General features: G+C 47.3%; 1 protein-coding gene across 1 annotated transcript in view; it reads right to left on the bottom strand.

Annotated features, from left to right (window-relative positions):
- Positions 1–26,730, bottom strand: part of LOC123361736 (sodium- and chloride-dependent GABA transporter 1-like) — a 42,033-nt gene extending 15,303 nt beyond the window's left edge. The window contains exons 1-9 of the mRNA XM_045001857.1: positions 26,493–26,730; positions 22,153–22,284; positions 21,173–21,273; positions 14,672–14,781; positions 14,082–14,214; positions 12,448–12,582; positions 9,296–9,399; positions 8,526–8,650; positions 6,939–7,051 (exon numbers count right to left, since the gene is read on the bottom strand). Of these exons, the coding sequence (XP_044857792.1) occupies positions 6,939–7,051; positions 8,526–8,650; positions 9,296–9,399; positions 12,448–12,582; positions 14,082–14,214; positions 14,672–14,781; positions 21,173–21,273; positions 22,153–22,284; positions 26,493–26,730 (1,191 nt within the window). The remainder of the gene's footprint in view (positions 1–6,938; positions 7,052–8,525; positions 8,651–9,295; positions 9,400–12,447; positions 12,583–14,081; positions 14,215–14,671; positions 14,782–21,172; positions 21,274–22,152; positions 22,285–26,492) is intronic.
- Between the last annotated feature and the right edge of the window lie 822 nt (positions 26,731–27,552).

Below are 27,552 nucleotides of genomic sequence, written 5' to 3' on the forward strand. Positions count from 1 at the left end.
AATGTTTCCCTTTCCTCAGTATATTGTCATGTCTCTTCATTGTTCCTGTCACTTTTCTATTATAGGCGTTTGCCCCCCCCCCACCCCCCAAAACCTGAGTTGGTGATCCTGTTATTTCCTGTTTCTTATTTCCATTCCTGATTCTTCCTCCTCTTGCCGGGATCTGGTCATTCCATCAATGGTGGGGCAGGAGACTCAGTAGAATATTGAGTCACTGGCAGGCTGGCACCTCACATCAATTAGCAGACAAGAGAGTTTTCCCACAGCCCCAGGGGCATTCAGCCCCCACCACAGGATACAAAGAACTTGCACTGGCTTCTGGGAGAGCTCCTTGTATCATGCAGGAGAAGACAACAGCCCAAAGGGAGTTTAACTACAGAAAAACAGCTGTGCGGCAGACAGGCTTGTGGGTGGATGTTTCTGCTCTGCAGGACTCTGATTCCATCAGCGAGAAATGCTCATGAATAACCTGTAAGGGATGGCATCACATGGGACACACGCAGGCTTGGAATCACAAGGCACCACTAACTCCCCTGGTGGAGCAAACGCCTGACCTGGAAACTGGTAGTTAAAAGGAATCATTAGCATATTATGCAAGAGGGTCTAGATGCAAGAGAACTAAACCCACGAGTGAAAACGTGTGCATGTGTCTGGGCGTATCAATGTATGCCACTACGGCTGTAAGTAAGAATTTGCATTGTCCCTTATGGCACAAAGAGACAGGACTTAGCGGTAGTAAATACACAAAGGATTCTTTACTGACGCTACTGAACACAGACAGACCCTGTTATTCCCCTTGACTCTCCAGCTCTGTGCTGCTTAGTGTCACCAAAAGCGGTTCTCCTTAAGCCCAGGTGTGACCAGGCTGAGTCCCGACTCTATCCTCCCCGGAGCACACAGACACGGAGTTAGGCCCCAATTCAGCAAAGTGCTTAAACACTTTCTTCACTTTAAGCACATGCTTAAGGGCTTTGTTGAACTGGGATGGACTTAAGCGCATGTTGAAAGCAGGGCCGGTGCAAGGATGTTTCACGCCCTAGGCAAAACTTCCACCTTGCGCTCCCCTCCCCCCGCGGCAGCTCCCCACTCTCCACCCTGAGGCACCCCCCCTGCCCCAGCTCCCCCCTGCTATGAGCACGAGCATGAGCACCATGAGCATGCCATCGCTGCTTCACTTCTCCCGCCTCCCAGGCTTGTGGCGCCTAAGCTGATAGGCGCCGCAAGCCTGGGAGGTGGGAGAAGTGAAGCAGTCACGGTGTGCTCAGGGAGGAGGCAGGGCAGGGGTGAGCTGGGGTGGGGAGTTCCCCTGCGTGCCGCCCCCCCCGCCTTACTTGCTGCAGGTGGCCCTCCCCGTGCTTCCCTGCCCCAGCTCCCTCCGCCTAAATGCCAGCAGCGACCAGGGCGGCCGAAGATCCGGCCGCCGCGGTTGCTGCCGAAGAAAATGGTGCCCCCCAAATCCTAGCACACTAGGCGACCGCCTAGTTCGCCTAAATGGTTACACCGGCCCTGGTTGAAAGTTAAACATGTGCCTAAGTGCTTCACTGAAATGGGCCCTTAGGCACAATTTTTAAAAAGTATTTAGGTGTTGCACCGCTAGCATTGCAATGCCTAGCTGATTTCGGAGTCTAAATCCCCTTGAGAGTCGATAGGATTTAGGGTTCTAAGTGCCTAAAGACCTTTGGAAATGAGATTTAGGCTCTTAAATCAGTTAGGTGTTCAACACTGAGCGCAGTAACACCTTACTGACCAAAGACCCACACACACACACCTTCAGGCGGTTTGGTTTTATTGGTAGCTCATAAACATTACCAAAACATAAACCTCAATCTTAGCTTCCCTCCCAAGCTTGGGTCTCCCTCCAGGACCAACTCTGCCCTCTCTCCAGAGAACCACTCCCACCTCTCTTCTAGCCCAGGTGCAATAACGAGCTGCACCTGCTACAATGAGCCAGCAGAACTTCAGCAGGCTTCTGAAGGGTTCTAGCACCAGTTAAGGGTGTGGTTTGACACAAGAGCCTTACCACCTTGCTACCTCTGGCCTGGACTAAGCAGTCATAGACTGGGCTGCTGACCATCCTGTGTAGAATATGTTCCTGTGCGCAACCAAGGCTTTCTGAGAACATGTGGGGCCGAATTGTCAAAAATGGCAACCTGAAGTACTTGTGCAGTTGCACACTTGCATTTGCGTGCTCAGTTATTGCAACACATGCAAATCAGGAGCCGGTGTGTACTAATGACTAGCCAGGCACCTACCTACCTATTTGCATGCACAGTTGTTACAGCATGAGCAAATGTAGGCATTTTTTTTTGCATGCAGAAGCCGGCATCGTGGGTTCCACGCTCTATGTGTAAATCATACACTGAATGAGGAAATCTCCAGTACGCAGATAGAAACCCTCAACATCTATGTATCTGTTTTTCTAAATGCTTGTTTTGCTTTTGATGCCTCATGCACCCCCTCACCCAGGCACTGACAGCCCCCTAAGAGCTCCATGCCCTGTGAGACTGACAGTCATACAGGACTCTAAGACTTTCAGGTGATATTTGAGAAGCAAAGGCATCAATAATTCCACACAGTGCTTAGGAGACTTATTGTCCTGTATCGAACTATTTACGAGAGCCGAGTGAATGATCCACAGAGAATAGTTCTTTCAGTGAACTTAGCTACTTTGGGAACATTTACTCATTATTTGAGATTGTTTGCCAAATAATATCTGCAATAAGTCCCGGTCTGAGCTGTTCGGTGGGAGCATTCAGCATGTGAAACTCCAGCTGGGTTGATTAGATTTGATTGGACATTAGGTGTGACAGTTTGGGGAATATGTCCACACCCATTTATGAATTTCATGTGGTTTTATGAATGCTACCTGTAATTGCAACCAGTCTGTAATTGTAGATCAGATCATCCATTTTGCAGCATTTTGTACTGGAGAGGCTATGTAGGGGTGAGGAAAGGGAGGGAGGAAGGAAGATGTGACAGAGCAATCAAGGGCCATCTACACTGAGCAAATTTACCCTGCTCAAACAATAGGGTTTCTGTCAGCAGGGCCTTTGGCTTTGAATTGACTCTCTTCACAGAAATTTGTCTGGGGAGAGGGGGGAGCTGGAATCCCACCCCTCCCCCCATCTAATCCAATCTTTTTGACAAGGTAGCTGCTTTCTAAGCCAAGGAAGCCATTTCATTGCCAGGAACAGAAGCAGGGGCGGCTCTAGACATTTCGCCGCCCTAAGCAGGGCGGCATGCCGCGAGGGCGGCAGGCGGCTCCGGTGGACCTCCCGCAGGCGTGCCTGCGGATGCTCCACCAAAGCCGCGGGACCAGAGCGCCCCCCCGCGGCATGCCGCCCCAAGCACAAGCTTGGCGTGCTGGGGTCTGGAGCCGCCCCTGAACAGAAGACAAGCTGGAGTGAGTGGAGGAAGGAAGAACTGTACCTCCCCTAAGGCCTTGAACCAAACCCAGAACTCAGAAACAAAACTCTCTCGTGCTTTTTAAGAGTAAGGGGTGTGTGTTTATGTTTAAGAAATCCCTTTACTAAGCCTGTGTTTCCTTGTTTTGCAGACGCATTGCCCTGAAGGGGTTAACTAGAAACCAGAGCTCCCACCACCAGGTGGGCTCTGCAAAGAACTTGTCTAAGTCTTAGTCTACACTTAAAATTTTGATCAACATAGCTACAGCGCTCACGGGTGCGAAAAATCCACACCTCTGAGCACCATAGCTAAGCCAACCTAACCCCCGATATAGACGCAACAAGGTTGACAGAAGAATTCTTTCATCAACCTAGCTACTGCTGCTCAGGGAGGTGGATTACCTACAGCAACAGAAAAACCCATTCCATCACCGTAGGAAGCACCTGCTCTATGGCTATTATGTCACTACCTGGACCCAGGGGCTAGGAAGCACGTAGGATTCAGCAGTCAGATCCCATCACAACAGGCTGGTGTCCCTCCAGAGAGTGGGACTAGACCAGGCCACGGCACAAGGTTTCCTATAAGGTGTGGGTTTTCTCCTGCACTGCCCCATACGCACAGAATGCTCTCCTGGAATTAACTGGGAAGGGCACTACCATCTTCCCCTTCCAAACCCACTGCTTCTGTAAGCCTTTCCAGGAATCAGCCAGTGTCTGGTGATTTGGACATGTCACTCGGGAATAGCTGATATTTCCTTTGATAAAGTAAGCTAACTTGCCTGTGTCTGTACTATACCCAGTACAATAGGACCAGGAGCTACTGCAGTACAAAGAAATCCTGGTGCCTGTGTTCTCTGACTCTGAGTGGAATCTCTTGGAATCAAGTCTCCCAGGTGAATACTCACAATTACTATTGCCAAATTCACCTTCTATAAATATTCTCTAGTATTTGCTTAAAATTTCCCTTGTACGTGAACATTCCTGCCAGCAAACTCATTCAGCAGAAATGAATACTTCCATACCACAGACAAATAAGGGGCACCAGAGAGGCAGCATGAGCCAGTGGACGGGAAACTGGCCCAAGGCTGAGGAGACCTGGCATTTATTCCCAGCTCTGCCACTCAACTGCTGGGTGACCCTGGGCAACACTTCACCTCCCTGTGCCTCCATTTCCCCTCACACCTTTTTTCTGTTTTGTCTATTTGGATCGTAAGATCTTCAGAGCAGGGACTGTCTCCTATTATCTATTTGTACCTGCCTAGCACAAGGAGGGCCTGATCGTAGTTGAGTTCTCTAGATGCTACCTTAATGCCAATAACAATGAAAAACAAAGCAGGAGGGGATTCAAGTCTTTATCCAGGTGAACATTCATAAATTTGAGGTATCCACCGAGCTCTGCTGTTTACCCAGAAATGTTTTTTTCAGGCACCTGAGCCTGCCTAATGCTGCATTCCCACCTCAGCTCAGTGTGCTCTCTATGGGCTGAGGAGTACACAAGCCCTCCACAGACCCGTTATCAAAAGTTATGCAAGTTATCATGTGCAAAATACATAAGTACCATCCAGTCCCTTCTGTTTTGTGTGTGTGGGGGTTGGGATCTTCTGGTACACTCTGATATTGCCCCCTCCAGTGTCCTCACAGGATATTCTTCCAGAGCCACAACTCGCGTTCCTCTGGCAGGAAAAAGGTCTGGCTGTAGCTCCTCTGGAGCCTCACTGCCAGTACTAGCCAGAGCACCAGCCAGACACTGTGCCTGCTCCCTCCGTGACATTGCCAGCCGCTTTTACCCAGGGCGCTTGAGAAACAGAACACTTTCACTGCCACTAGGTTTGTCTCTTTTTACTAGCGATGAGGCTGAGGCGAAACACTGAACACCCCCAAATTCTGGAAGAGTTCAGAGCCAAAGCCTAGCTCTCTACCTCTGCCCTGTCACTACTTTTTGAAATGTGGCTCCTTAGCATTGCACCAGCACATTGTGATGCAACTGACTCTTGGCACATTGCATAGACATGCTCTTTCCCAGGCTCAGGACTAGAGCTGTTCCAAAAAATGGAATTTACATCCCAAATTGGGGACGACAAACTGAAATAGCAAAACTTTTCACAGAATAGGAGACCATGGTGCATCATGGGAGATGTAGTCTGTCCAAGGAGCTGAGCCCATATAGAAGGACAATGAGGGCATAAGATATCTAAATTACAACTCCCATGAGGCACCTTGGCAGCTCAGATGTATGAAAATTAACATCTGAATTTTTCATTTGAATGAAAAAGAGCTTTCAAAAGAGACTGATGGGAAAATGGTGGCCACTTTTTAAGACTGCCTTGTTTTGCAGGTACACAGAATATTGATCATTACTATTACCATTATTGCTTTATACTGTGGCACTGACTGGAGGCCCCAGGCAGTGATCAGGCCCCACCATGCTAGGCACTGCGCACAGACAGAATAAAAAGATGGTTCCTGCCCACTACACTTTACAGGGCCAGAGCTCATCAGCAAATGGGAGATTACCCCACAAATAACTAATTATATGGATGGGACAGACTGAAGTCTATAGGAAATCGGCCACAAAAGATTTGCAATAGGAAAGGGACTTATTAAGGCAGGACAGGAGGTCACCTCATATACAACTGGTTATGTGGACAGGGCTCATCAGGAGTACAGGAGATCACTCCATTGAATATCTGCCCAGAATAGAGGATCTCACTGCTGAGTGAGAGAAATCACTCTATACAGGACCTACATTCCCTGTAAGCTGTGCAACTGGGAAGCCACTCAGCAGGCTATCAAGTGCCGCACAGTTCAGGTTTCCCTCCCCCAACTGCCGTGTGCTGGCCCTGCCCTGGAGTTGCTCCCAGGAGCCTCCTGCTTGCTGTGCAGAGCAAGGGGGTGGGGTGCTGATCTCAGGTGTCCCCCTGCCCCTGTACACCATCTCCACAAAGCTGGGGGGCCGAGACGCACAACAAGGCTCAGGACGGAGGGAGCTTGCTGGCAGTTGCTGCTGTGTCTGAACTTGCTGATCTACTTAAAAGGGCAGTATACTTAAAGGGGCAATGCACTTCTCTGTCTGTCACTCACACACACACACACACACACACACACAGAGTCTTTCACACTCACCTCCCAACACATACTTGTATTGTTGTTACTTCTTGATACTTCTTTGAAAGTGTGTTATTTTAGTATTTTGACTGGTCTATGCATTTCATAATTTTTATTTCTCTTACATTTAAATTTAATTAGTTGAGTAGTGAGTTCTAAAATGCCTAACCTGGATGGAGTAATTAACCCCATGGTAACTTTTTAAAAATATATATTATATCTAGGTTTTTGGTTTCTATTGGTGACGCACATTCACACATTACCTCAATATGGTGCACATAACAAAATTCATTCTGCACGTGGATGGAAAAAATTAGATGGAACACTGTACAGGACTGACAGAGGAGGATAGACAACTGTCATCCGGGGTGGTTCTCATCTAACCACAACTTTGCTTCTTACCCCACTTTCCCCGGTGTGTTGTCTCACCTGGCTGTCAAGGCCTAACATCATTAACATGGAGAAGAAGAGAATCGACCAGAGAGGGGACATGGGCAGCTGCGTGACAACCTGTGGGTAGGCGAGGAAAGCCAGTCCTGGACCTACCAGAATGAAAATATATTGAAAAGTTTATGTTTCTAAAGCGCTTTAACAATGAGGCATGTCGGAGTTCAGTACTACTATTAAACCAAGAGATGGCAACAGCAAAAAATTGCCAATATTTTAATATGGGCTCCACGAAAATCTGCCCCCTTGGCCTGTGCTGCACAAAGGAGGGGTGAGGGACTTGAGAATCCATTCATCTTTTCCCCCATTTAAACAATGATGCCATTTTGTTACCATAATCAGTGATGCAGGAACAGACTGGGAGATCAAACATTTTCCTGGAAATGCGTATACTGTGTTACTGAGAATTAGGGTTGGTCAAACATTTTCCAAGAGGATTTTTTTCAGTCCCAAAATGCCATTTAGTCAAAATTTAAACTTTCTGGGGGAACATGTTGATTGCAATGAAATTTCATTTGGGGGGGGAAAATTGAAAAAAAAAAGACCCTCTTTGATAAGGTTGAAAATGGAATTCAGAACGAAAATGTCAGATTTCCCACAAAAAGGAAACATTGAGTTTCAGCCAGCTCTAGGGTGACCAGATGTCCCTATTTTACAGGGACAGTCCTGATTTTGAGATCTTTTTCCTATATAGGTTCTTATTACCTCCCACCCCCGTCTCGATTTTTCACACTTGCTGTCTGGTCACCCTAGCCAGCTCTTGTGAGAATACTGATTGGATCAGAGCTTAGCTACTCCGTGGGAAAGCTCTAACAAAGGACTATGCCCATAAAGAGCCTCCTTAAGTGCAGCAATCCTGAGCAATAGACAATCCAGGTGTAGAACAACAACAAACCTCAGAATTTCCTGTGTTGGGAACCTGAGTGGAAAGAGCACCTGAGTCTATCAGGAATAGGCTTCCCAAATTCCTCACATCTGTTCAGCTTGGCAAAGAATTTGCCAAATGGCTCATTCCCAGTCTCCTGAGCCATCCAGTCCTAAAACTCTGTACCATCTCAGGAAATTGAATTACACACTTGTGCCCCAGTCAGGAAGGCTCCGTGAGAACACCACGCTGACTGACAAAATGCTATTCACTATGATCACATTCTGAACATTTGGAACCTGATTTCTTTTTTGGGGTCATTTTCACTGACTTCATGGGCCAGATCTTCAGTCGTGAAAACTGGCATTGCTGCATTGAAGGCAGTGGGGGCTCTGGTCTCTTAATTTTAATAGAATTAGTCGTGCATGATATATAAAAATTCTCCTCCAAAACTGGCCTTATTCTCCCCTCATTTATACCACTGTAACTCCATTGAGCTTCAATGGCATTACAAAGGGTATGAGTTTGCAGTGTTGTTAGGGCAGGGGGAGAAACAGAGGCTAGAGAGGTGAACTGACTTGTCCAAGGTGACATAACAGTAGCAGAGCTGGAAATAAAACCCAGCTTTCCTGACCCCCATGCCAGTGCCCCACCCACTGGATCACACTGCTAGTCTGAACACTACACATGCAATGTCTGCTTACCTGAAGATGCCAGCTCAGCAACTGACTTCTTGGTGATGTGACCCATGAAGCCAACAATGGAGAAAATGACAAATCCTGCAAATATGCTGGTGGTGGAATTTATACAGCAGACGATGATTGAGTCTCTGGAAAAGCAAACACAGATGTGAGAGAACCTTCTGCATTTCTGGTCCACTCAGCGAATCAGAACAGGTTCGGAGTTAGGGGATGAGGTGAGAGTGAAAATAAGGCCTGAGTGTAACACCGACAGACCCCGGTCGTCGGGGGACGGAACCGCACCTGGGACCTCTGGAGCCTCTACTGCATGAGCTAAAAGCCAACTGGCTGTTAGCTAAGGCTGTAGAGCAGAATCATTTTATCTCTTTCTCTAAGCGGTCTTGGTGCCACTAGATGGGACTGAACACCACACCCAGAAGGTGTGTGGGTTACATGAGGAGGCATGTTACCATGCTGTGGACAGGTGACAGTGAGAGGTGAAGGTCAGAGGTGGGGTGGGTAACTTGGTGATATCCTGTGGCCAGAAGACATTCAGATATGAGGCTCAGTGGTGAGGCCTGGGTTGCATGCTGGTGAATTAGAGACCGGACAGCATCAGGTACTATGGGCCAGATTGTGAACCCCTTGCACTGGTGAGTAGTTACTCACAGGAGTAGTCTCGGTGACTGCAATGGGAATACCCCTGTGACTAAATGCTTACCAATGTCACACAGGGGTTCACAGTTTGCCTATGTGTGTCTTTCTGATTGTAGAGGTATTTGAAGAATACTGACTTGTATACATTGTTATGGAAGGAGTTATAGCTTCCCAGAGCAATCAGAGATCCCAACCCCAGTCCATAGGAGAAAAAGATCTGTGTGGCTGCATCCATCCAGACCTGCAAAGGAAGAACAAGCCATGACTCAGTATTCCGTAGCACTGTCGGAACATTCTGCATAATCCAATCTGTCCATCTAGCTTTCTAGATCTTCTTTGAATGACAGTTTATCGTGTCTAAAGCATGTAGCAGGGGAAATGTGGCAAGTGGGACAGTCAAAATGTTGATTTTGATGAAGTTTTAGGTAAGAGACTACACCAGGGGTGGGCAAACTTTTTGGCCTGAGGGCCGAATCGGGGTTCCAACACTTCTTCCACTATGGGTAGTTGTCGACAATTCGGCGGCAGGGGGTCCTTCCGCTCCAGGACCTCCCGCCGCCGAATTACCGCCAAAGACCCGGCACTTCAGCGGCGGGTCACGCTTTGGCGGTAATTCGGCAGCGGGGAGCCCCCGCTACAGGTCTTCGGGGCACTTTGGTCATGGGTCCCAGACCGGAAGGACTCCCCACTGCCGAATTACCACCGAAGCGGGGGGCCCTGCCGCTGAGGACCCCAGCCCCCGGAATCCTCTGGGTGGCCCTGCTGTGCAGTATTGACTCCTACACTGTTTAGCTGGGACAAGAGCGCCTGCTGCAGTGAGACTCCCAGGTTGCTTGAACAGTTCCTGCAGCAGCAAACAGGAATAAAAATCAGTGCTGGAGATGGGCCCTAATTAGCATGTTCCCCCTACCTTTCGTCTTGCTCTCAGCACTAAACTCTGATCTAAACTCTGCAACTAAACCCAGATCTAAACTCTGCAGCTCAGGCTCTGCTGTTGTCTGGCACTACTGATGAGAGAACCTCAAATGATTTCAAATTTGGGTTCCTTTCACATAAACTCCTAAAAAGTTGGATGCTTATCCAACCTAACCAGAGCTTCTGGGGCCAGCAAGGCAGGACTGGAAATCTCACGAGAACAGGCTTTCCCACTTGATTTCCACTACTTCCCGCTTCCAGAAATGCCAGGAGAACGGCTTTTCTCCCCATACTTCAGCACTTCCAGAGTCAGCCTGAACTCAGAAGCACAGAGACAGGTGGAGATGAACAGTAATGGAAGAAAATTGTTAAGGGCCAGATTGCGCTTTAAGACACTAGCCTGTGTGGTAAGGGGGTGGGGGGGTCCCAAGTGGAGACATGTTACCTCATGGAAGTGTAACCCACCCACCTCCTGGCACTGAGACCACTCTGTGTGTGTGTGTAAGAGAGATTAATGAGGTTGCTCTACAGCCTTAGCAAAGAGCCATTTGGCTTTTAGCTCATGAGGTAGAGACTCATGCACTAAACTCCAGAGGCCCCAGATTCAATCCTGCCCACCAACGACCGGGCTCTGTCGATGTTACAAGTGGGGGCTCAGCCTGGATTTCAATTGGGAAGTCTCTGAAGCTCGGGACACGCTTCCTCAGCTAAGGAAGTATTAAACCCACACACCTCCTGGGTGTGGTGTTCTGTCCCATCTAATGGCACTGAGACCACTCTGTGTTTGTGCGTGAGAGAGATTAATAAATTTGCTCTATAGCCTTAGCTAAGAGGCATATGGCTTTTAGCTCATGCGGTAGAGGCTCATGCACTAACTTCCAGAGGCCCCAGGTTCGATCCTGCCCACCGACAACCAGCGTCTGTCAGTGTTACAGAAACATAATTTCTCTTGTACTCAAGGGGATGCACATGCTGCACCTCCATATGGGAGGATGAGACGAGCACACCCCTCCAAAGCAAGCCAGCGATACAGGTTAGGGGAGGAGGTGGGGGGGTACAGCCTTTGCTTTTCCTTGCTCTTTTTGGGGTTGCTAATGTCCCAGAGGGTTCTAGCCGAGAACAGTCCCTGTGCTTGGGAGATGCACAATAATACCTAGCTCTTATACAGCGCTTTTCATCAGCCACAAGAAGGGGAGATCTCCTTGAGCCTTCCCCAACTTGCAGACACACCAAGAGCCAGCTGCAACCTGGCTCGAAATGAACATCCCAGAATCTTTACAATACTTTGGTTCAGGGTTTGGTTCCAGAAATGGGCAGAGACTGGGGGTGGGGCTGAGACTGTGTCTTAATTATTCTGAACCATTTTCTCCACCTCACAATGCAAGGGGAAGAGAAGGGGTCTGCGGAAGATCTGTACTTAGAGCAGGAGTGCCAACACTTGTGTTTTATCACAAGTCTCACCATAGCTGGTGTGTTTTCTTAAAGCCCCAGCCCCTGGAGTCAGCTGATCACATGAGCATCTCAGCTTTCATTGTTTAACAGTTGTAGTTTCTAGCCTGCAGAGTTGCATAGAAAAGCTGGCAAATGTGGCCCCTGTGTAACTTAAAGGCCCCAAACCCAGTGGGCTAATAAAAAGACCACAGAAGGTGTTTTTGTTAGATATATGGCATGATGTTTAAACCAATCCTGTAATTTTTTTTGCAGGGAGCCTTACTCGTGGGTTGGCAATACTGTTACAGTGCAGTGGTTCCTACAGAGAAGGACCATTGGGAGCTCTAGACAATCAGGACTATTCAGTTGTCATCACTTGTGCATGACGAGCGACCTCACAGACCTCTAAGAAATTGTTATTCTATAACAGAGAGAAATTTGCCTTCTCAAGCATCTCTACTGCACTGGGCTTCCCATTGAGCCAGGCAAACAGTATATGGCTTTCACTTGCCATTTAAACACTTCCACCTAAAATAACGGCTATGTCTAACGCTGAACTCGTACCTACATCTAGCACTGCAGGTATGGGCAATATAGGGTTCCATTGCCTCCTCTACGTAGGACTGCACTATCCAACCCAAATAGCTACCCCTAGACTAATCAGTGTAATGGAGCATCCGCATGTCAGAGGGGCACATCTGCAGTTGGTGTAAATCAGCATTGCTCCATTGATAATACTACAGGATTTCCATGGAGCGCCACTGATCTACTCCAGTTGTGGATCTGGCCCAGTTTTGTCTCTGACTGTGAAGACTGTCGCTACTGGGATTCTAAGACTCTAAGATTGGGAGGCTTTTTTGGTTATGAGAGAAACTTGAAATGTTCAAAGTGCCAAGGAACTTGAATACAGCAGTGTAAAAGCTTTAAACATTGCAGGACCCACCTCAGACTTAGAGAGTTTGCTGAAGTCTGGTGTGATATAAAAGAGAATTCCCTCCTGGGCTCCCGGTAGAGTGACTCCACGGAAGAAAAGAATAATTAACATGAAGTAAGGGTAGGTGGCTGAGAAATATACAACCTGAGAGAGACAAAGGGAGATGTTAGTTGTGTAGTGAGGCACTCGCAGTCAGAGCTACAGCAGTGACTTGATTCTCCTAGCTTCAGTGGGTTTACACCTGATCTGCACTGGTGTAAGTGAGAAGTGAACTGGGCTCTAAGGGAAGGTCTACACTACAGGGTTAAGTTGACGTAAGTTACACAACTCCGGCTATGTGAATAATGTAGCTAGAGTTGACATAGCTTAGGTCGACTTATTGGGGTATCTACACCATGCTGGGTTGACAGGAGAAACTCTCCAGTCAACTTTCTTTATGCCTCTTGTTCTGGTGGAGTACTGGAGTCAATGGGAGAGCGATCTGTGGTCTATTTAGCGAGTCTGCACTAGAACCACTAACTCAACCCCTGATGGATCGATCACCACAGTGTCGCTCCACGGTAAGGGTAGACATGCCCTAAGTGTGTTAGTTCTTCCTGCCAAGACTGATAATTAGGGAAGGACATGGCCTCCATGAAGTTTACATTGAGGGCTAATGGCTCTTTTGTAAGAAACTGGTTGAGACTTTTCTTGCATATTCTGTGTTATGTTTCTCTTTAAGTAATATTTATGAATATTGAGGGTTTCTTCTATTAACGACAAGAGGCTTTACTGATCACATAATTGAGAGCCTGGTGTAACTGCACCGAAAGCAGTGGAATTGCACAAGTGATGAATTTGGGCCAAAGAAGTCAGAGATGTAACCAATTTAAGTAACTTAGCCCTTATTTTCTAGTGATTTGCCTTGTCTTTCTTTATTTAAATGATTCAAGTAATGTTAGTTTGCCTGAAGGTGCTTCCCCCACGTTTCTTGGGAGACTAATTCACAACCTAAGAAAATTTACTGTGAAGAATTTTTTTCTGACATTCAGTCTAGATTATTCTTTTCTTAATGTCATCCCATTACTCCAAGTTACATCCTACATAATATATTCCAGTAGCATCATTTTACCAAACTAAGCAATTTCTCAGGTGTTCCTTTTTTCTGGTACTGGTCTGTAATGTTATACACTAGGAAATAGCAATATGTTTCTGTTTCAAGGGTCAGCCTCAAAACTCAAAGTATGAGGTGAAAAGAGACCAGTGATTCTGGATGCTCAATTTCTGATCCCCTAAAATGACCTGAGTTTGAGAGCGGGTGCTCAGGGAGGGGCAAAGGCCCCTTTACGGTGTTTCAAGTTGGGCTTTGAATGTCATTTTTTAAAAGCTTGGCTTAAATCTTTCCAAAAGTCTGAAAGTTCAATACTCAGTCCGGAGATGTTATGGTTAAGAAGTATTCTCTGTGCTTAGAATACCGGAACTCCTGAGGCAATTTTTACCACTGTGAAAGGTAAAGAAATTGATGGCACACACTCCAATTCTTCCTTGCAACACAGTAAACCCTAATTACAGGCACTCAAAATTAAATCTGGAGGACATTTCACCATGAGAGATGAGTACAGTAATAAAAGCCAATACTGTATTGCTTGATTATTACAAAGTACCTTTCCAGTCCACTCTACTCCTTTCCAGATGGAGAAATAGACCAGAACCCACGCTAAAGCGAGAGTGCCTGCTAGGGGCCAACGGATGTTACCTGGCTCCCCCAGGCCACCAGAGATCTGGTGCATGTTCCTCCTGCAGACAAAAGACATGGAATTAGAAAAAGGTACAATCTACAGAGACTGAATGATTTCAGATTCCAGACACAGGCAGAAGGAACGAAGGATGGGGGTGAGCCCAGATGCGGGCAGAGGGCACAAAAGGTGGGTCTGAGTCCAAACATTGGCAAAAGACATGAAGGTCAGAAAGAAAATGAGATACAGTGTGAGGGACTGAAGGAAGAAGGATGGATGATGGGATGTGCTTTGACCCTCATTGCTCTGTCTGAATGTTTAACTGCACATGAACTGGACATTTAGCAGGAATGCCCCCTCTGGAGACAGACAGCACCCATTCAGCACGGTCTGATAAACAATTTCATGCCGCCAACAGAGACTTTCAAAGCTACTCTCAAATGGATGAGCAAGAAGCCCCCATGAATTGATGAGATGGTCCCTGCAGTGGTGAAACCTGACTTAGACTGGAGACGTACTCCCAGAACTCGGTCACAGCGCTGGTCAGGTTGGTGGTATCATTGAGGGAGTAGTTGGAAAAGCATCTCTCTGTGTTCCAGGCATTGCCACAGCTTTGCCATGGCAGATCCTAATGGGAAGAGGAAGGAGAGGATACAATTAGGGAAGCATGGCTCAGTTCTGTTCTCGAAATGCTCTCTTCTGTCAGTCACTTATCCCTGATGCATTGCCCTGTTATGATTTAGAACATACTTGTTTGTTAAGCTGCTCCCGGCTCCATTTGAATTAAAAAGTCACATTCTAACAAACAGGATATTCTGTGGGTTGTGGTGAGGGAATGTGAGGACTTCCTCGAGGGTAGGGGGTGTTCAGGGGGTGTGGAAACATGAGGCGGGTTGGGGGGCAGGGTGGGAATGTCAGAATGTTCTGGGGGGCTGTGAAAACAGAAAGCTGGGTGGGTGGAGAAACTAGAATGTGAGGCCGGGTGAGCAGCGTGACTGTTGGAACATGAAGATATCTGAGGTGTGTGGGGGGAACATGGAAACACAGGGATATGTAGCTGAAGCCATGAGGGCATGGCAAAGGGGAGTTACAGAAGTGCAAGGATGTACCAAGTAGGGGGTGGGACTGTGAAGCCATATTGGTGTGGGGAATGTGGGTGACTGTAGGAATGTGAAAATGCATTGGGTGGTAGAAGGGACCTATAGAATATGAGGACTGCAGGGAGCATCAGGACATGCTGGGGGGATTGTGGGGAACATGTAGACATAGGGGGTGGGAGAGCTCAAGGATGTGATGGGGAACATGAGGAGTGGAGATCCCAAGGTCATGTTGTGGATCACAAGGACATTGGGTATATGAGGATGTACTGGGCAGACAACTGTAGGGAAAGGAGGACCGTCCCAGAGCCCATGTGTAACATGAGGGCGTGCTGGGGACCTGGGAAGAACACTAGGATGTACCTGAGGAACTGTGAGGAATGTGAATAGGCTCTGTGATGTACTGTAGGGAAGACAAGGATGTCTTGGGGGTGAATAGCCAGAAGCACCTGAGTGGGACTGTGGGGAATGCCAGGATGCACGGATGTCTGTGCTTTGGGAACATGAGGGTGCACCAGTGGGGAGTGTAGAGGGAATGCCAGGGCATAACTGGGGAACAGGGAAGAATGTGAGGTTGTGCTTGGGAAGGCAAGGATGTGCTGGATGGACTGCAGAGAATGTGAAGATTTGATGGAGAGGGCTCTGTAGGCATCTCAAAGATATGATGGAAGGAGGGCCGTTGGGCATATGAGCCTGTGCCAATATAAGGTAAGGACCAGGTAAAATATTTATGTCCGATCACCACAAAAAAATCAAAGTTTACATGAAAGATTAAACCTTATTTAAAACTTAATACTATTAAAACAATATTACATCAATGGCTTCAGAGAGACATCCATACTTTGTCCAATTTTATTAACTTCATCTGAAGGTTTTTCTGGAATGATTTATCTAGCTTTCTATTGAAATTATCTACCCAAAATATAACAACCTATGCCACTAAATGTACAATGGGCCTGATCCCAAGGCCACTGTAGTCAACAGCAGTCTTTCCAAGGTCTTCATAGGCTTTAGATCAGGCCCTGTATAAGGAAAAGCAGAATTCTGAGCCCATATAAAGCATCCAGCATTCAGTCACAGGGACTGATTCTTTGATCCAAACAGTTGAGACAGACCTACAGGATCCCAAAGTAGTTTTGCACATAGTTCCTAGTGCAGCATATGGGCAGGTATATGGTCTGAAATGTTTGTGATGCATCTGAATACTGGCACAAAACTTGTAAAATTATCTTACTTTCAGAAGGAGGTTTTGCTCTATTGAAAAGTGATTTATTCACATTTTGCTCTACATGACTCCTGGACAAGGAACAGCAGGTTCACTGCAATTTAAAAAGTATCTTTTTTGGAAATTGGATAAATACATATACACCTCTACCCCGATATAACGCCACCTGATATAACATGAATTCAGATATAACACGGTAAAGCAGCACTCAAGTTCGATATAACGCGGTTTCACCTATAACGGGGTAAGATTTTTTGGCTCCCGAGGACACACTTTATTTTCTTGGTAGAATTAGTCGATGGAAATGGTGATTAGATAGTGATGTTTGGTGCCCAGATGTTTGGGAACCCATCTTGAGACACCTGAAAGGCGTCTGAATGTCAGAGGCCAGGAGCTCAGCAGCCAGACTTGCTAGTCACTTTCCAGAGTATTAGCCAAAGTATTCCTTGAAATAATATCAGGCTATGATTAGGGCAATACCAAAACCTTAATACAATGACATTAATTGCTTAAATATTAAGTATTTAAAATTGCTTGTCACTAATTAATAGCTATTAATTAAACCAGGCACTCTCGTGTTGCTTTTCATCATTAGATCTCAAAAGTTCATTGGTTGAGGGATAGCATATTTATAGTAACTGTAGCTTTTTGTTAGCCTCATCTGCAACTAATGGTTTGATTTATTGAACAAAAAATAAACATATGGCTGGAGTTTGAAATATTATTTGTCCCTAGATTTATACGATTAAAAAACCAATCTGTATTGCACTTGAAAAGTCAGGATTAAGGCCCCAATTCAGCAAAGCTCCTGTGTGTGTGCTCACGTCCCTCCCTACTCAACAAAGCACTTAAACACCCACTTAGGTCCCATTACAAATAATGGCTGATTTAGCATGTACTTTACTGACTTGATGTGTTAGCATGTCTACACTGCAATGAAAAACCCACAGCACTGAGACTCAGAGCCTGGGTCAATTGAGTCAGGTTCCTGATGCTCAACTGAGTCAGGTTCATGTGCAGCTAAAAATAGCAGTGTAGATATTTGGGCTTGGGCTGGAACCTGGGCTCTGAGACCCCAGAAGGCAGGAGGGTCTCAGGGCCCACGCTCCAGCCTAAGTCTGAACATCTACAGTGCAATTTTATAGGTCCACAGCCAGAGCCCTGGGAGCCTGAAGCAACTGACCATATTCATCTTTGGTCTATTCACTTCAGTGGCACAATCCCAGGGAGGAATATCTCTGGGTAGGACTACGATTAAGGAGTTTTTGATGTGGCAGGGGTGGGGGATTGCGTGGTATTTATTTTTGTCCCACTTTATCTTACTCTAGAGGTGGGCCCGAGCTGCAAAATTCAGACAGGGATCTGATTTAACACCCCCTTGACCCAAATTTTTGGGATGCTCCAGTCTGAGACCCATCTCCACTTAATTCACTTGATTCAGACCCATCTCCACTTAATTTAAAGAAACTTATGGCATAGCTCTGATAACTGTGAGCTCCTTGAATCAAATCACCGATCTTCTACATTGAGGCACATAATGATCAGCTTTATTGGTCATGTCTGTACTGCCTGGGTGCGAAAGCAGCACTGACTGAACTCCCAAAGTCCTGCTCCAAGGTGTAGTGGGCTCAGGAGGAAAGCTGGGACACATTCTCTAGGTGCAGACTCTTCTTTTGTGGTTGTAAAGCAGGGGTGGGCAAACTTTTTGGCCTGAGGGCCACATCTGGGTGGGGAAATTGTATGCAGGGCCATGAAAGTAGGGCTGGGGCAGGGAGGGGGTGCGATATGAGGGAAGGGGCTATGGGCAAGGGGTTAGGGTGTACGAGGGGTGCAGAAGGGGACTCAGGGCAGGGGGTTGGGGTACAGGATGGGTGTGGCAAGGATTAGGGGGCTCATGGCAGGGGCACAGGTGGGGTTCAGAGTGCAGGCTCCAGCCCGATGCCGCTTACCTCGAGCGGCTCTGGGGTGACAGCAGCGCACAGCAGGGCTAAGGCAGGCTCCCTGCCTGCCCTGGCCCCGCGCTGCTCCCGGAAGTGACCAGCATGTCTGGCAGTGGCTCCTGGGGGTGGGGCAGGTGGCTCCGCCACTCGCTGCCCTTGCCTGTGGGTACCATCCCTGAAGTTCCCATTGGCTGCGGTTCCCCGTTCCCGGCCAATGGGAGCTGCCAGAGGCAGTGCCTGCAGGCGAGGGCAGCACTCGGAGCCCTCTGGCCCCTCCCCTCCCCCAGGGGCTGCAGGGATGTGGTTTCCACCACTTCTGGGAGTGGCGTGGGGCCAGGGCAGGCAGGGACCCTGCCTTAGCCCTGCTGCACCACGGGGCTGGCAATCCCACGGGCCAGACTGAAAGCCCTGAGGGGCCGGATCTGGCCCATGGGCCGTAGTTTGCCCTCCCGTGTTGTAAAATCTTGTTCAGGAATATGTAGGGGATCTACCTGGACCACAACAGCTGACACTTGTACAAATTGCTAGTGTGGGGTTAAGAGAGAACAGCAAATACTGCATGTGTTCAGAGGGCACTGGAGACTACACACATAAGAACATTTTGACAAATGGCTTCACAGATGCTGGAAAACATAATCAAATAAAAACTGAAACTGGACTAAACTATGGTAAATGTACAGCATTTTAGCAGGTGAGTCTAAATGAAATAGAATCTCACAGGACCCATGGAATTAGAGATCTTTATGTCTATGGATTGCTAAGGGAGCTCTTCTCAGCCATTAGATTGATAAGAATGGTTCAGTTGTGAAGAAATGTACTTCAGACTCGAGGCTCCAGTCTGATCTTGTATACACTGGCACAAGGCCCTGATTCGGGAAAGCATCCCATTGCAGTCAATGGGACTTAAACCTATGCTAGAAGTCATTTGCTTAAATGCTGTCCTGTTTAGGGGATAGATGTAAGCACGTGCTTAAGTGCTTTTCCACTGGAATCAATGGAATGGGAGCAGTGTAAATAGGGTCTAATTAAGTTCACAACCAAGCCCATGGTAATGAGACAATCTCATGAAGAATCCATTTTAGAAACACATCGCTATTACCATGACTGGTGCTTTCTGACTATGATAGACAGAAAGGAGAATGTGAAAGGCTGTGGGGCAGAGGGACAGATTTCTAAGATTTATAAAGGGAACATATCCCCTAAAAGAACACAGCACACAGTAATGCAGAACAGGAGTACTTTTGGCACCTTAGAGAGTAACAAATTTATTTCAGCATAAGCTTTCGTGGGCTAGAGTTCACTTCTTCGGATGCATAGAATGGAACACACAGACAGAAGATATTTATACATACAGAGAACATGAAAAGGTGGAAGTACGCATACCAACTGGAAGAGTCCAATAAATTGAGATGAGCTATCATCAGCAGGAGAAAAAAACCTTTGAAGTGATAATTGAGATGACCCATAGAAGGTGTGAAGAGAACTTAACATAGGGAAATAGATTCAATTAGTGTAATGACCCAACCATTCCCAGTCTCTGTTTAAACCTAAGTTAACTGTATCTAATTTGCAAATTAATTCGAGTTCAGCAGTCTCTCTTTGGAGCCTGCTTTTGAAGTTTTTTTTGTCGCAAAATTGCCACCTTCAAGTCTGTCACTGAGTGGTTAGAGAGGTTGAAGTGTTCTCCCACTGGTTTTTGAACGTTATGATTCCTGATGTCAGATTTGTGTCCATTTATTCTTTTGCGTAGATACTGTCCTGTTTGGCCAATGTACATGGCAGAGGAGCATTGCTGGCACATGATGGCATATATCACGTTGGTAGATGTGCAGGTGAATGAGCCCCTGATGGCATGGCTGATGTGATTAGGTCCTATGATGGTGTCACTTGAATAGATATGTGGACAGAGCTGGCATCAGGCTTTGTTGCAAGGATAGGTTCCTGGGTTAGTGTTTATGTTGTATGGTGTGCGGTTGCTGGTGAGTATTTGCTTCAGGTTGGGAGGCTGTCTGTAAGTGAGGACTGGCCTGTCTCCCAAGATCTGTGAGAGTGAAGGATCATTTTTCAGGATAGGTTGTAGATCTTTGATGATGCGCTGGAGAGGTTTTAGTTGGGGGCTGAAGGTGGCGGCTAGTGGTGTTCTGTTATTTTCTTTTTTGGGCCTGTCCTGTAGTAGGTGGCTTCTGGGTACTCTTCCTGCTCTGTCAATCTGTTTTTTCACTTCAGCAGGTGGGTACTGTAGTTTTAAGAATTCTTGATAGAGATCTTGTAGGTGTTTATCTCTGTCTGAGGGAGATTCCTGCTGATGATAGCTCATCTCAATTGATTAGACTCTTCCTGTTGGTATGCGTACTTCCACCTTTTCATGTTCTCTGTATGTATAAATATCTCCTGTCTGTGTGTTCCATTCTATGCATCCAAAGAAGTGAGCTGTAGCCCATGAAAGCTTATGCTGAAATAAATTTGTTAGTCTCTAAGGTGCCACAAGTACTCCTGTTCTTTTTGCAGATACAGACTAATATGGCTGCTACTCTGAAACCTGTCATAATGCAGAACAGTTGATGTCATAGGATGTCTCAGCAACAGATCCAGCAGCAACATTAAGCGAGCCCCTTTGCACAATCTGTAAACTGTATATTGTATATTTCATGGTAGAAACAGCAAGTAACATGTTAAACTCCACGTTTCATGAGAGAAACAGGAACTGCCAAAATTACACAGAGCCAATTAAGGTTTATAGAAACGGCTGAAACTCACTGCAGTGAAAGAGTTGAAGAGATAGTACAGTGCCCAGGCAATGATGACAATGTAATAGATATTCAGCCAGAACGAGAGAACCACAGCAGCCAGGCCCACTCCTATGAGAGAAGAAACAGAGCATGCTCAGCACAAGCAATCCAAAGTCTGTGGAGTTGTATTGAGCAGATGGATACAAGCCTCCTATGCTGAAGTGGGGTTGGCAAGCTGAGAAGTGACTGCACAGAGGAGAGGCGAAGGTTTGTGCACCTAGGAAATGTGAATCATCTCACAGAGATCAGTTAGTGACAGCGCACGGTGCCTCAAGTTCACTGATCAGCCAATGAAGGCTTGTGTGGATGTTATGCTTCTCTCCCATGTTTCAAAGATTGAATGGTGGTGTCTTTCAGTATCCTGCTAGCAGAGCTGTATGTGTGGAGCTCTATGAAAATCAAAGAGGGGGAACCAGCTGTGTCTTGCCTGCTTCTGTAGTTGAACTAGTCTCTCTTAATAAAAACATTCATTCTAATTCACCACTAGCCTCTCGTAGGTTGTTACTGTGTGAACACAACAACAACAGGTTTACTCCCAACTGGGGGAGAGCCAACCTTCTAGTGTACAGTAAACAGGGTTCTGCTGGTACAGAGCAGCACTGTCCTCCCCACCAACTTACTGCATCTCATGTTAAGTACAATCCTGCTGGGCCAGGTGGCTCTGTTCAGTCGTTTGCCTCCATCAAGGCAGTGTTGTCTACCTGAGTGTTTTGTCACTATCAAAGGTCATTCAAACAGAGAGCTGGAGTGTTACTGATGCCTAGACACCATGGTGAAGGGGACCTTAAAAACACCATAGATCAGCTATAACAGTCTCCAGGGACTCACCACCATTTCCCCCAAGGGCTTATGTCCCAGTCCCTGAGGTGTTGCTTCCCATTCCAGTAAATGGTTTCAGCTCTAAAGCTAGATATATGGCATCAGCATCATGGACTTACAGTACAGTACCTTTGAACATGGGCGCTAATTTCCAGACCCCCAATCCGCCAACAGAGGTATACTGGCCGAGAGCTGTCTCCAGCAGGAAGAGAGGAATCCCAGCAAACACCAGCGTCAGAAAATAGGGAATCAAGAAAGCCCCTGGAAGAACAAACAGCTGTTAGCAGCAGGTTCTGCAAGGTCTCATCACCACAAGACTTTTTGGGGCCCTGGCCACCTTTTCTCCCCAAGCAATGTAAAGCTCAGCTCACAGTTACTGCACAAATCCCCGGGCTCACGTTGTAGTCCCAATGCTCTGTTCCAGCTCCAGTTCTCAAGCAATGATGCCACCCCCAGCTTTGATCCCTCTGTTCAATAGTGGACAAGGATGTTCCGTGGTGGCTGTTTAATTACTATTCGGACTGTATCTTTCTCTATCACTTCTTTCTTCTCCCATCTCCATCACCATCTACCCAAGCACCATGTGCCAATCTGATTTATCAGTCTAGATATTTATACCACACTCATCAATGTGATATCTGAGACCAAGGCAAGAAAACAGAAACAGGGACTGGTAGTTCATGGGCAATTTGTTCTCTCTCTCCCCACCAGCCCAACAGCAGACAGGAGTCTTTGGCATTAGCCATTAGTTCATTTGTTAGCTATTGTGTTATTGTCACAGAAAAGCTAGGGCAAACTGTTGTGTATTTGGTTGTCATGGTTTTGTTGCTATGGCAACTGAGTTAGATTATTATGGGTTAGCTCAACCGGTTTCAACCGGCTGAGGTGCTCTCTGTATATATGTAAATAAAATGGAGGTTTTGGTTAGCTGCCTGCTCTCTGGCCTCAAGTGATTGCTTCCTACACCGGCTGCCCCAAGGATATAACACAAACCAGCTGGGTCTTGCAGCTGGACCTGCTGGCAGCGAGATTTGAGGTCAGTTGGATTTCTTGAGGAAGGCAGTTCTGCAGCTATAGGATGGCTGTTGAGAAAGCTCAGACTCCAGCTTTCGCAGGTCTAACACAGGTTGTAGAGAGGTCCATTGCCCTTAGGATGGATGCTGTCACAGAGGGTCCTGATTGTGGAGAGAGTGGTGGTTGCTCAGCTACCTCAGACCCAACCCCCTGAGCTCTGAAGATTTGCACCATGACTTTGAATGGGAACTCTGTTTAACGAGGAGGGAGTGACATGACTGGAGCACTGCAGTGATACACTCCCACCTCCCAGGGTCACTCAGCAGAGGGCTGCTGCATTCTGGACTAGCTGGGTCCCCCCCACTCCCTCAGAATTTGCATCTTCAGTCTCAGGTATAGGGGTTTGCAATAATCAAGCCTGGACAACCTGAAATCATGGATCACTGTGGCTGGGTCCATCTGTGACACTATTGGGCTCCATCAAACCACTAGGGATGGCTCCGCAGAGACAAATGACTTCAGTCAGGACTGCTGACTCAGTGGGTAAACAGCTGAGGCCCAACGGGAGCTGGATAGACAGCTGAGCCCCACAGGGGGAAGTTGGCTTCAAGCCCCTTTACATGCGTCTAGGGCAGTGATTCAGGAACATAAGTTGGCAGCAGGTGGCAGGGGGACACGGTCAGTGTGCTGCGGGCAAGCAGCTTGACGGCCGTGAGCTTGAACTCCCAGCTGGCAAAAAGTGCCGGCTTATATTCAACAACATCTTGACTTAAAAAAACCTCTCCAACGCTGTCATAGAAATGTGCCAATCAGCACCCCCTACAGCAGTCTAGCTAGTGATGGACGCCTGCAAGCCAGACATCAGAGTCAAGCCTTCTAAGAACTTTGGGAAAGGTCAGATCCAATCTCTGAGGCTATTAGTATTTAGTCATATTGTGGTAGATCCTAGACATGGACAAACCAGAATGGAGGCCTTGCACCATTGGCCACCCTATTATAATATTCTGGGAGGAAAATTACACCATGGGCTGAAATGATTTGGAGAAATGTTGGTAGAACTAAAAATGAACACACTGAATTTTGAGCGCAAGAACAGGGTGGGACTCAGGAGATCTGGGTTCCGTTCCAGTGTGATCTGGGGCAAGTCAGTCTCTTGGGGATGAAAATAATCTTGCCTTCCTCCCCTCTCCTTGTTTCCCTTCTCTATTTAGATTTAGCTCTTTGGAACAGGGACTGGGTTTGTACCGCACCTGGCACAATGCAGCCCCAATCTTGGTTGGAGCCTCTAGGCACTAATGTGATACAAACCAATACTACTAATAATTAGTAAAGAAAATGGCCACCACTGCCCACTGATTAATTACCAGGATATAAAAGCACCAATATGTTTTTGTTTGTAGCCTTAATCAAGGTCAAATGCCTGTCATAAGCAGTTAAAGAAACATTCACTATCAGGTATGCACAGTCTAAATTTCTCATCAGACAATTGTTAGGACCTACTGAGCTACATTCAGTGCTAAGGGTATGACTGCCTGGGATGAATCTCACCCTCACTGTATCCCTGATTACAAATACAGATTAAATCGACTAGGGGTTGAGCCGATATGACAGCAGTAAGTGAAACAACAATATTGTCATTCCGTTCAATTTGCCTGTGCGTAATGGAAGCAACCCACACAACTTTGCTTTCAACATTGCACGTGCTGATATATAATTGGAGTTCCACCCACTGTCTGCTCAGCAGTGGAGGTGCCTCAGCCTCAGTTTAGAAGTCGGTGGTAGACTTCTTAGGGCCCAGGGCAGAAAGCCAAAGCCCTGCTGCACAGAACTGCAGCCAGGGGCCCTGAGCCCCATCACCCGGGGCTGAAGCCAAAGCCTGAGCAACTCAGCTTTGTGGTATGGGATCCTGGGCAATTGCCCCGCTTGCTATCCCTTGATGCCAGCCCTGGCTTTTATATGCAGAAAAAGAGCTGTGGCACAGCTGGGCCACGGAGTTTTGATAGCATGTCGGGAGAGGTCTCAGAAAGAAAAAGGTTGAGAACTAGATGACCTCTTGAGGTCCCTTCCAGCCCTACATTTCTATGATTCGATAATGTGCTGTGGTGGAATTTCATGGGCAGAGTATTGTCTAGTGGTTAGTGTAGGGGACAGGGAGTCAGGACACCTGTGATCAGTTGGACGGGTCTCTTTTCCCAACATGCAAACTAGATGAAACACAAAGGCAATGTCAGACATGGGACAACAGTGCAGTAAGGAAGGGGTGTGAGAGAGAGCTCATGAGAAGGACAAGCAGGTCAGAGAGGAAGTGAGTTTTTAGGAGGAATTTAAAGGAGAGGGAAAAGAAGACTGGTGGCCTAGGAGGGGAAGATTTTTCAAGCACAGAGGGCAGCATTACTGGAGGGGGGAAAACCAAGACTGGGAAAAGATGGCGTGGAGGAAGTGAAGAGGGTGGGGAAGGAAGTAGGAGGAAATGTGAACCTAGTGACAACTGGAGCTGAGATTATTGGTAGTGTTGGAGGTGAGGAGTAGTTTGAGCTGGACATGGTAAGGGATGGAAAGCCAGTGAGACAAGTGGAGAAAGTGAGTGACATGGATGAAGCAGTGAGAGAGGAAGGTGATGTTAGCAGCAGAGCTTTGACAAAATGGTGGGGAGGGAGGAGAGGACTACAGAAAATCGAGGCCATCTGGGTACTTCTATGACCACCATCACTGGAGTATCTGAGTGCCTCAATCACTGGTGGATTTTATCCCCGTGAGCCAGGCTAGTACAAACAGCCTCAGTTTCTAGAGACAGAATGGAGCACAGGATAGATTATGTGACTTGCCAAAGGCACGGGAGTCTGTGGCTGAGCGGGGAATTCAATCCAGTTCCCTTGATTCCTAGTCCAGTGCCCTGCTTCCATGAGACCATCACTCTCACACACTTTAAGAGCTCACCAAGGTGAGGCCAAGGGATTTAGCCAAGGGGGCAGTAAGGAAAAGAGGGATTTTAGTGGAATTGAAGAGTAAGAAGTGATAGCACTTAGCAAGACACTGGATACATGAAGAGAAGGGCTCTATTTCCAGCTGTGCCACAGAATTCCTTGGTGACCATTGTTAAGTCACTTAACCTCTCTGTACCTCAGTTTCTTCACCTGTAAAATGGGGATAATAATACTAACTTCTCTCACAGCTGTGTTATGAGGCTTAATTCATTCATGCCCCTACAATCCATCTGTGGGTGAAAGGCACTGCTGTATGGAAATGAAAAGCATTACTATGATTTCTTCCTGATCTCAACTGGCAATTGGCTTATGCTGCCTCAGTATATCTGATGTGGTGAATCGTGTGTACACTGAGGGCAGGACGGGAGGGAAAAGAATCAGTCAGTGTGCAGACAAATTTCAAAGCACTAACTACACCCTGGGGTGGAGGCTGATGTAAAGGAAAACATGTGTTTAGCATTCTATGCTCACCTCCTCCATTCTTGCCACAGAGATATGGAAACCGCCAGACATTGCCTAGCCCAATGGCGTAGCCCACGCAGGACAGCAGGAAGTCAAATTTGCCCTTCCAAGAACCTCTGTCTGGGAGCTCCTTCATCTTCTTGGTGCTCCCATCTCCTTGGGCGATTGGCTCAAATTCCTCAATGGCTGCCTGCTTCACCTCGGAGGGCGAATTTAGCTCCACCGACGTGTTGTCAATCTTCCCCATCGCTGCTCACAGTTACTGCATGGGTTGGAGGGGCGGGAATGACACTCTCAGTCCCAGCTGATCTCAGATTAAATGGGACCAGTGGATTGGACAAAGCTCCTGCTGGTACTTCTGAGGAGAAAGTAGAGGGAGAAGTTGTTCTTTGTCCAAAACAGTGGGATAGAGACATAGGACTATGAGCCACATCCTCCTGAACGCTTGTGGACTGACTCGTTGTACAGCCTTCAGCAAGTCATGCAAACTTCTCCGCACCTGTTCCCCAGCTGCCCCATATCACAAACCCAACAGTAAAGAGCTCATCTGGAAATGTGCAGGGCCGGGGGGCAGGTGGGAAATGCAGAGGGTGCTGGGGGCCAGGCAGGGGGTGAGGGTTGGGGATGGGTGTGCAGGGGGCAGGGCTGGGGGTGCAGGCTAGGATGGTGCAGAGGGCTGGGCGGGGGAAGACCAGGTCCTGCTGTAGTTGAGCTGAGCAGCTCCAGGGGAAAAGTTGCAGGGGGCTGGAAGGTTCTGGCCCCAGGGGCTGGAGGAGGCCAGGAGAGAGTTGCAGGGGGCAGATGGGGAGTGAATTTCTGCTGCAAACTTCTAAGAAGGTAGGAGGGGGACAGCACAACGAAGTTTTGCTTAGGGTGGCAGATTGGCTGGAGTGGCCTCTGGGGATAAGAGGCTGTGTGTAAGAGAAGCAGGACACTCTCTTCTCTTTGGCTCTTCCTCTGCTCATGGAAACAGGATTTTGTAAATAAACAGGACTGCATCAAAGAAATACTGACTATCACCAATTTCTACTGCTAACTGGAACAACCTGCAACACGCTGCATTTGGCTA

Source organism: Mauremys mutica, chromosome 1 (genome assembly GCF_020497125.1).
Source record: "Mauremys mutica isolate MM-2020 ecotype Southern chromosome 1, ASM2049712v1, whole genome shotgun sequence".
NCBI lineage: Eukaryota > Metazoa > Chordata > Testudines > Geoemydidae > Mauremys > Mauremys mutica.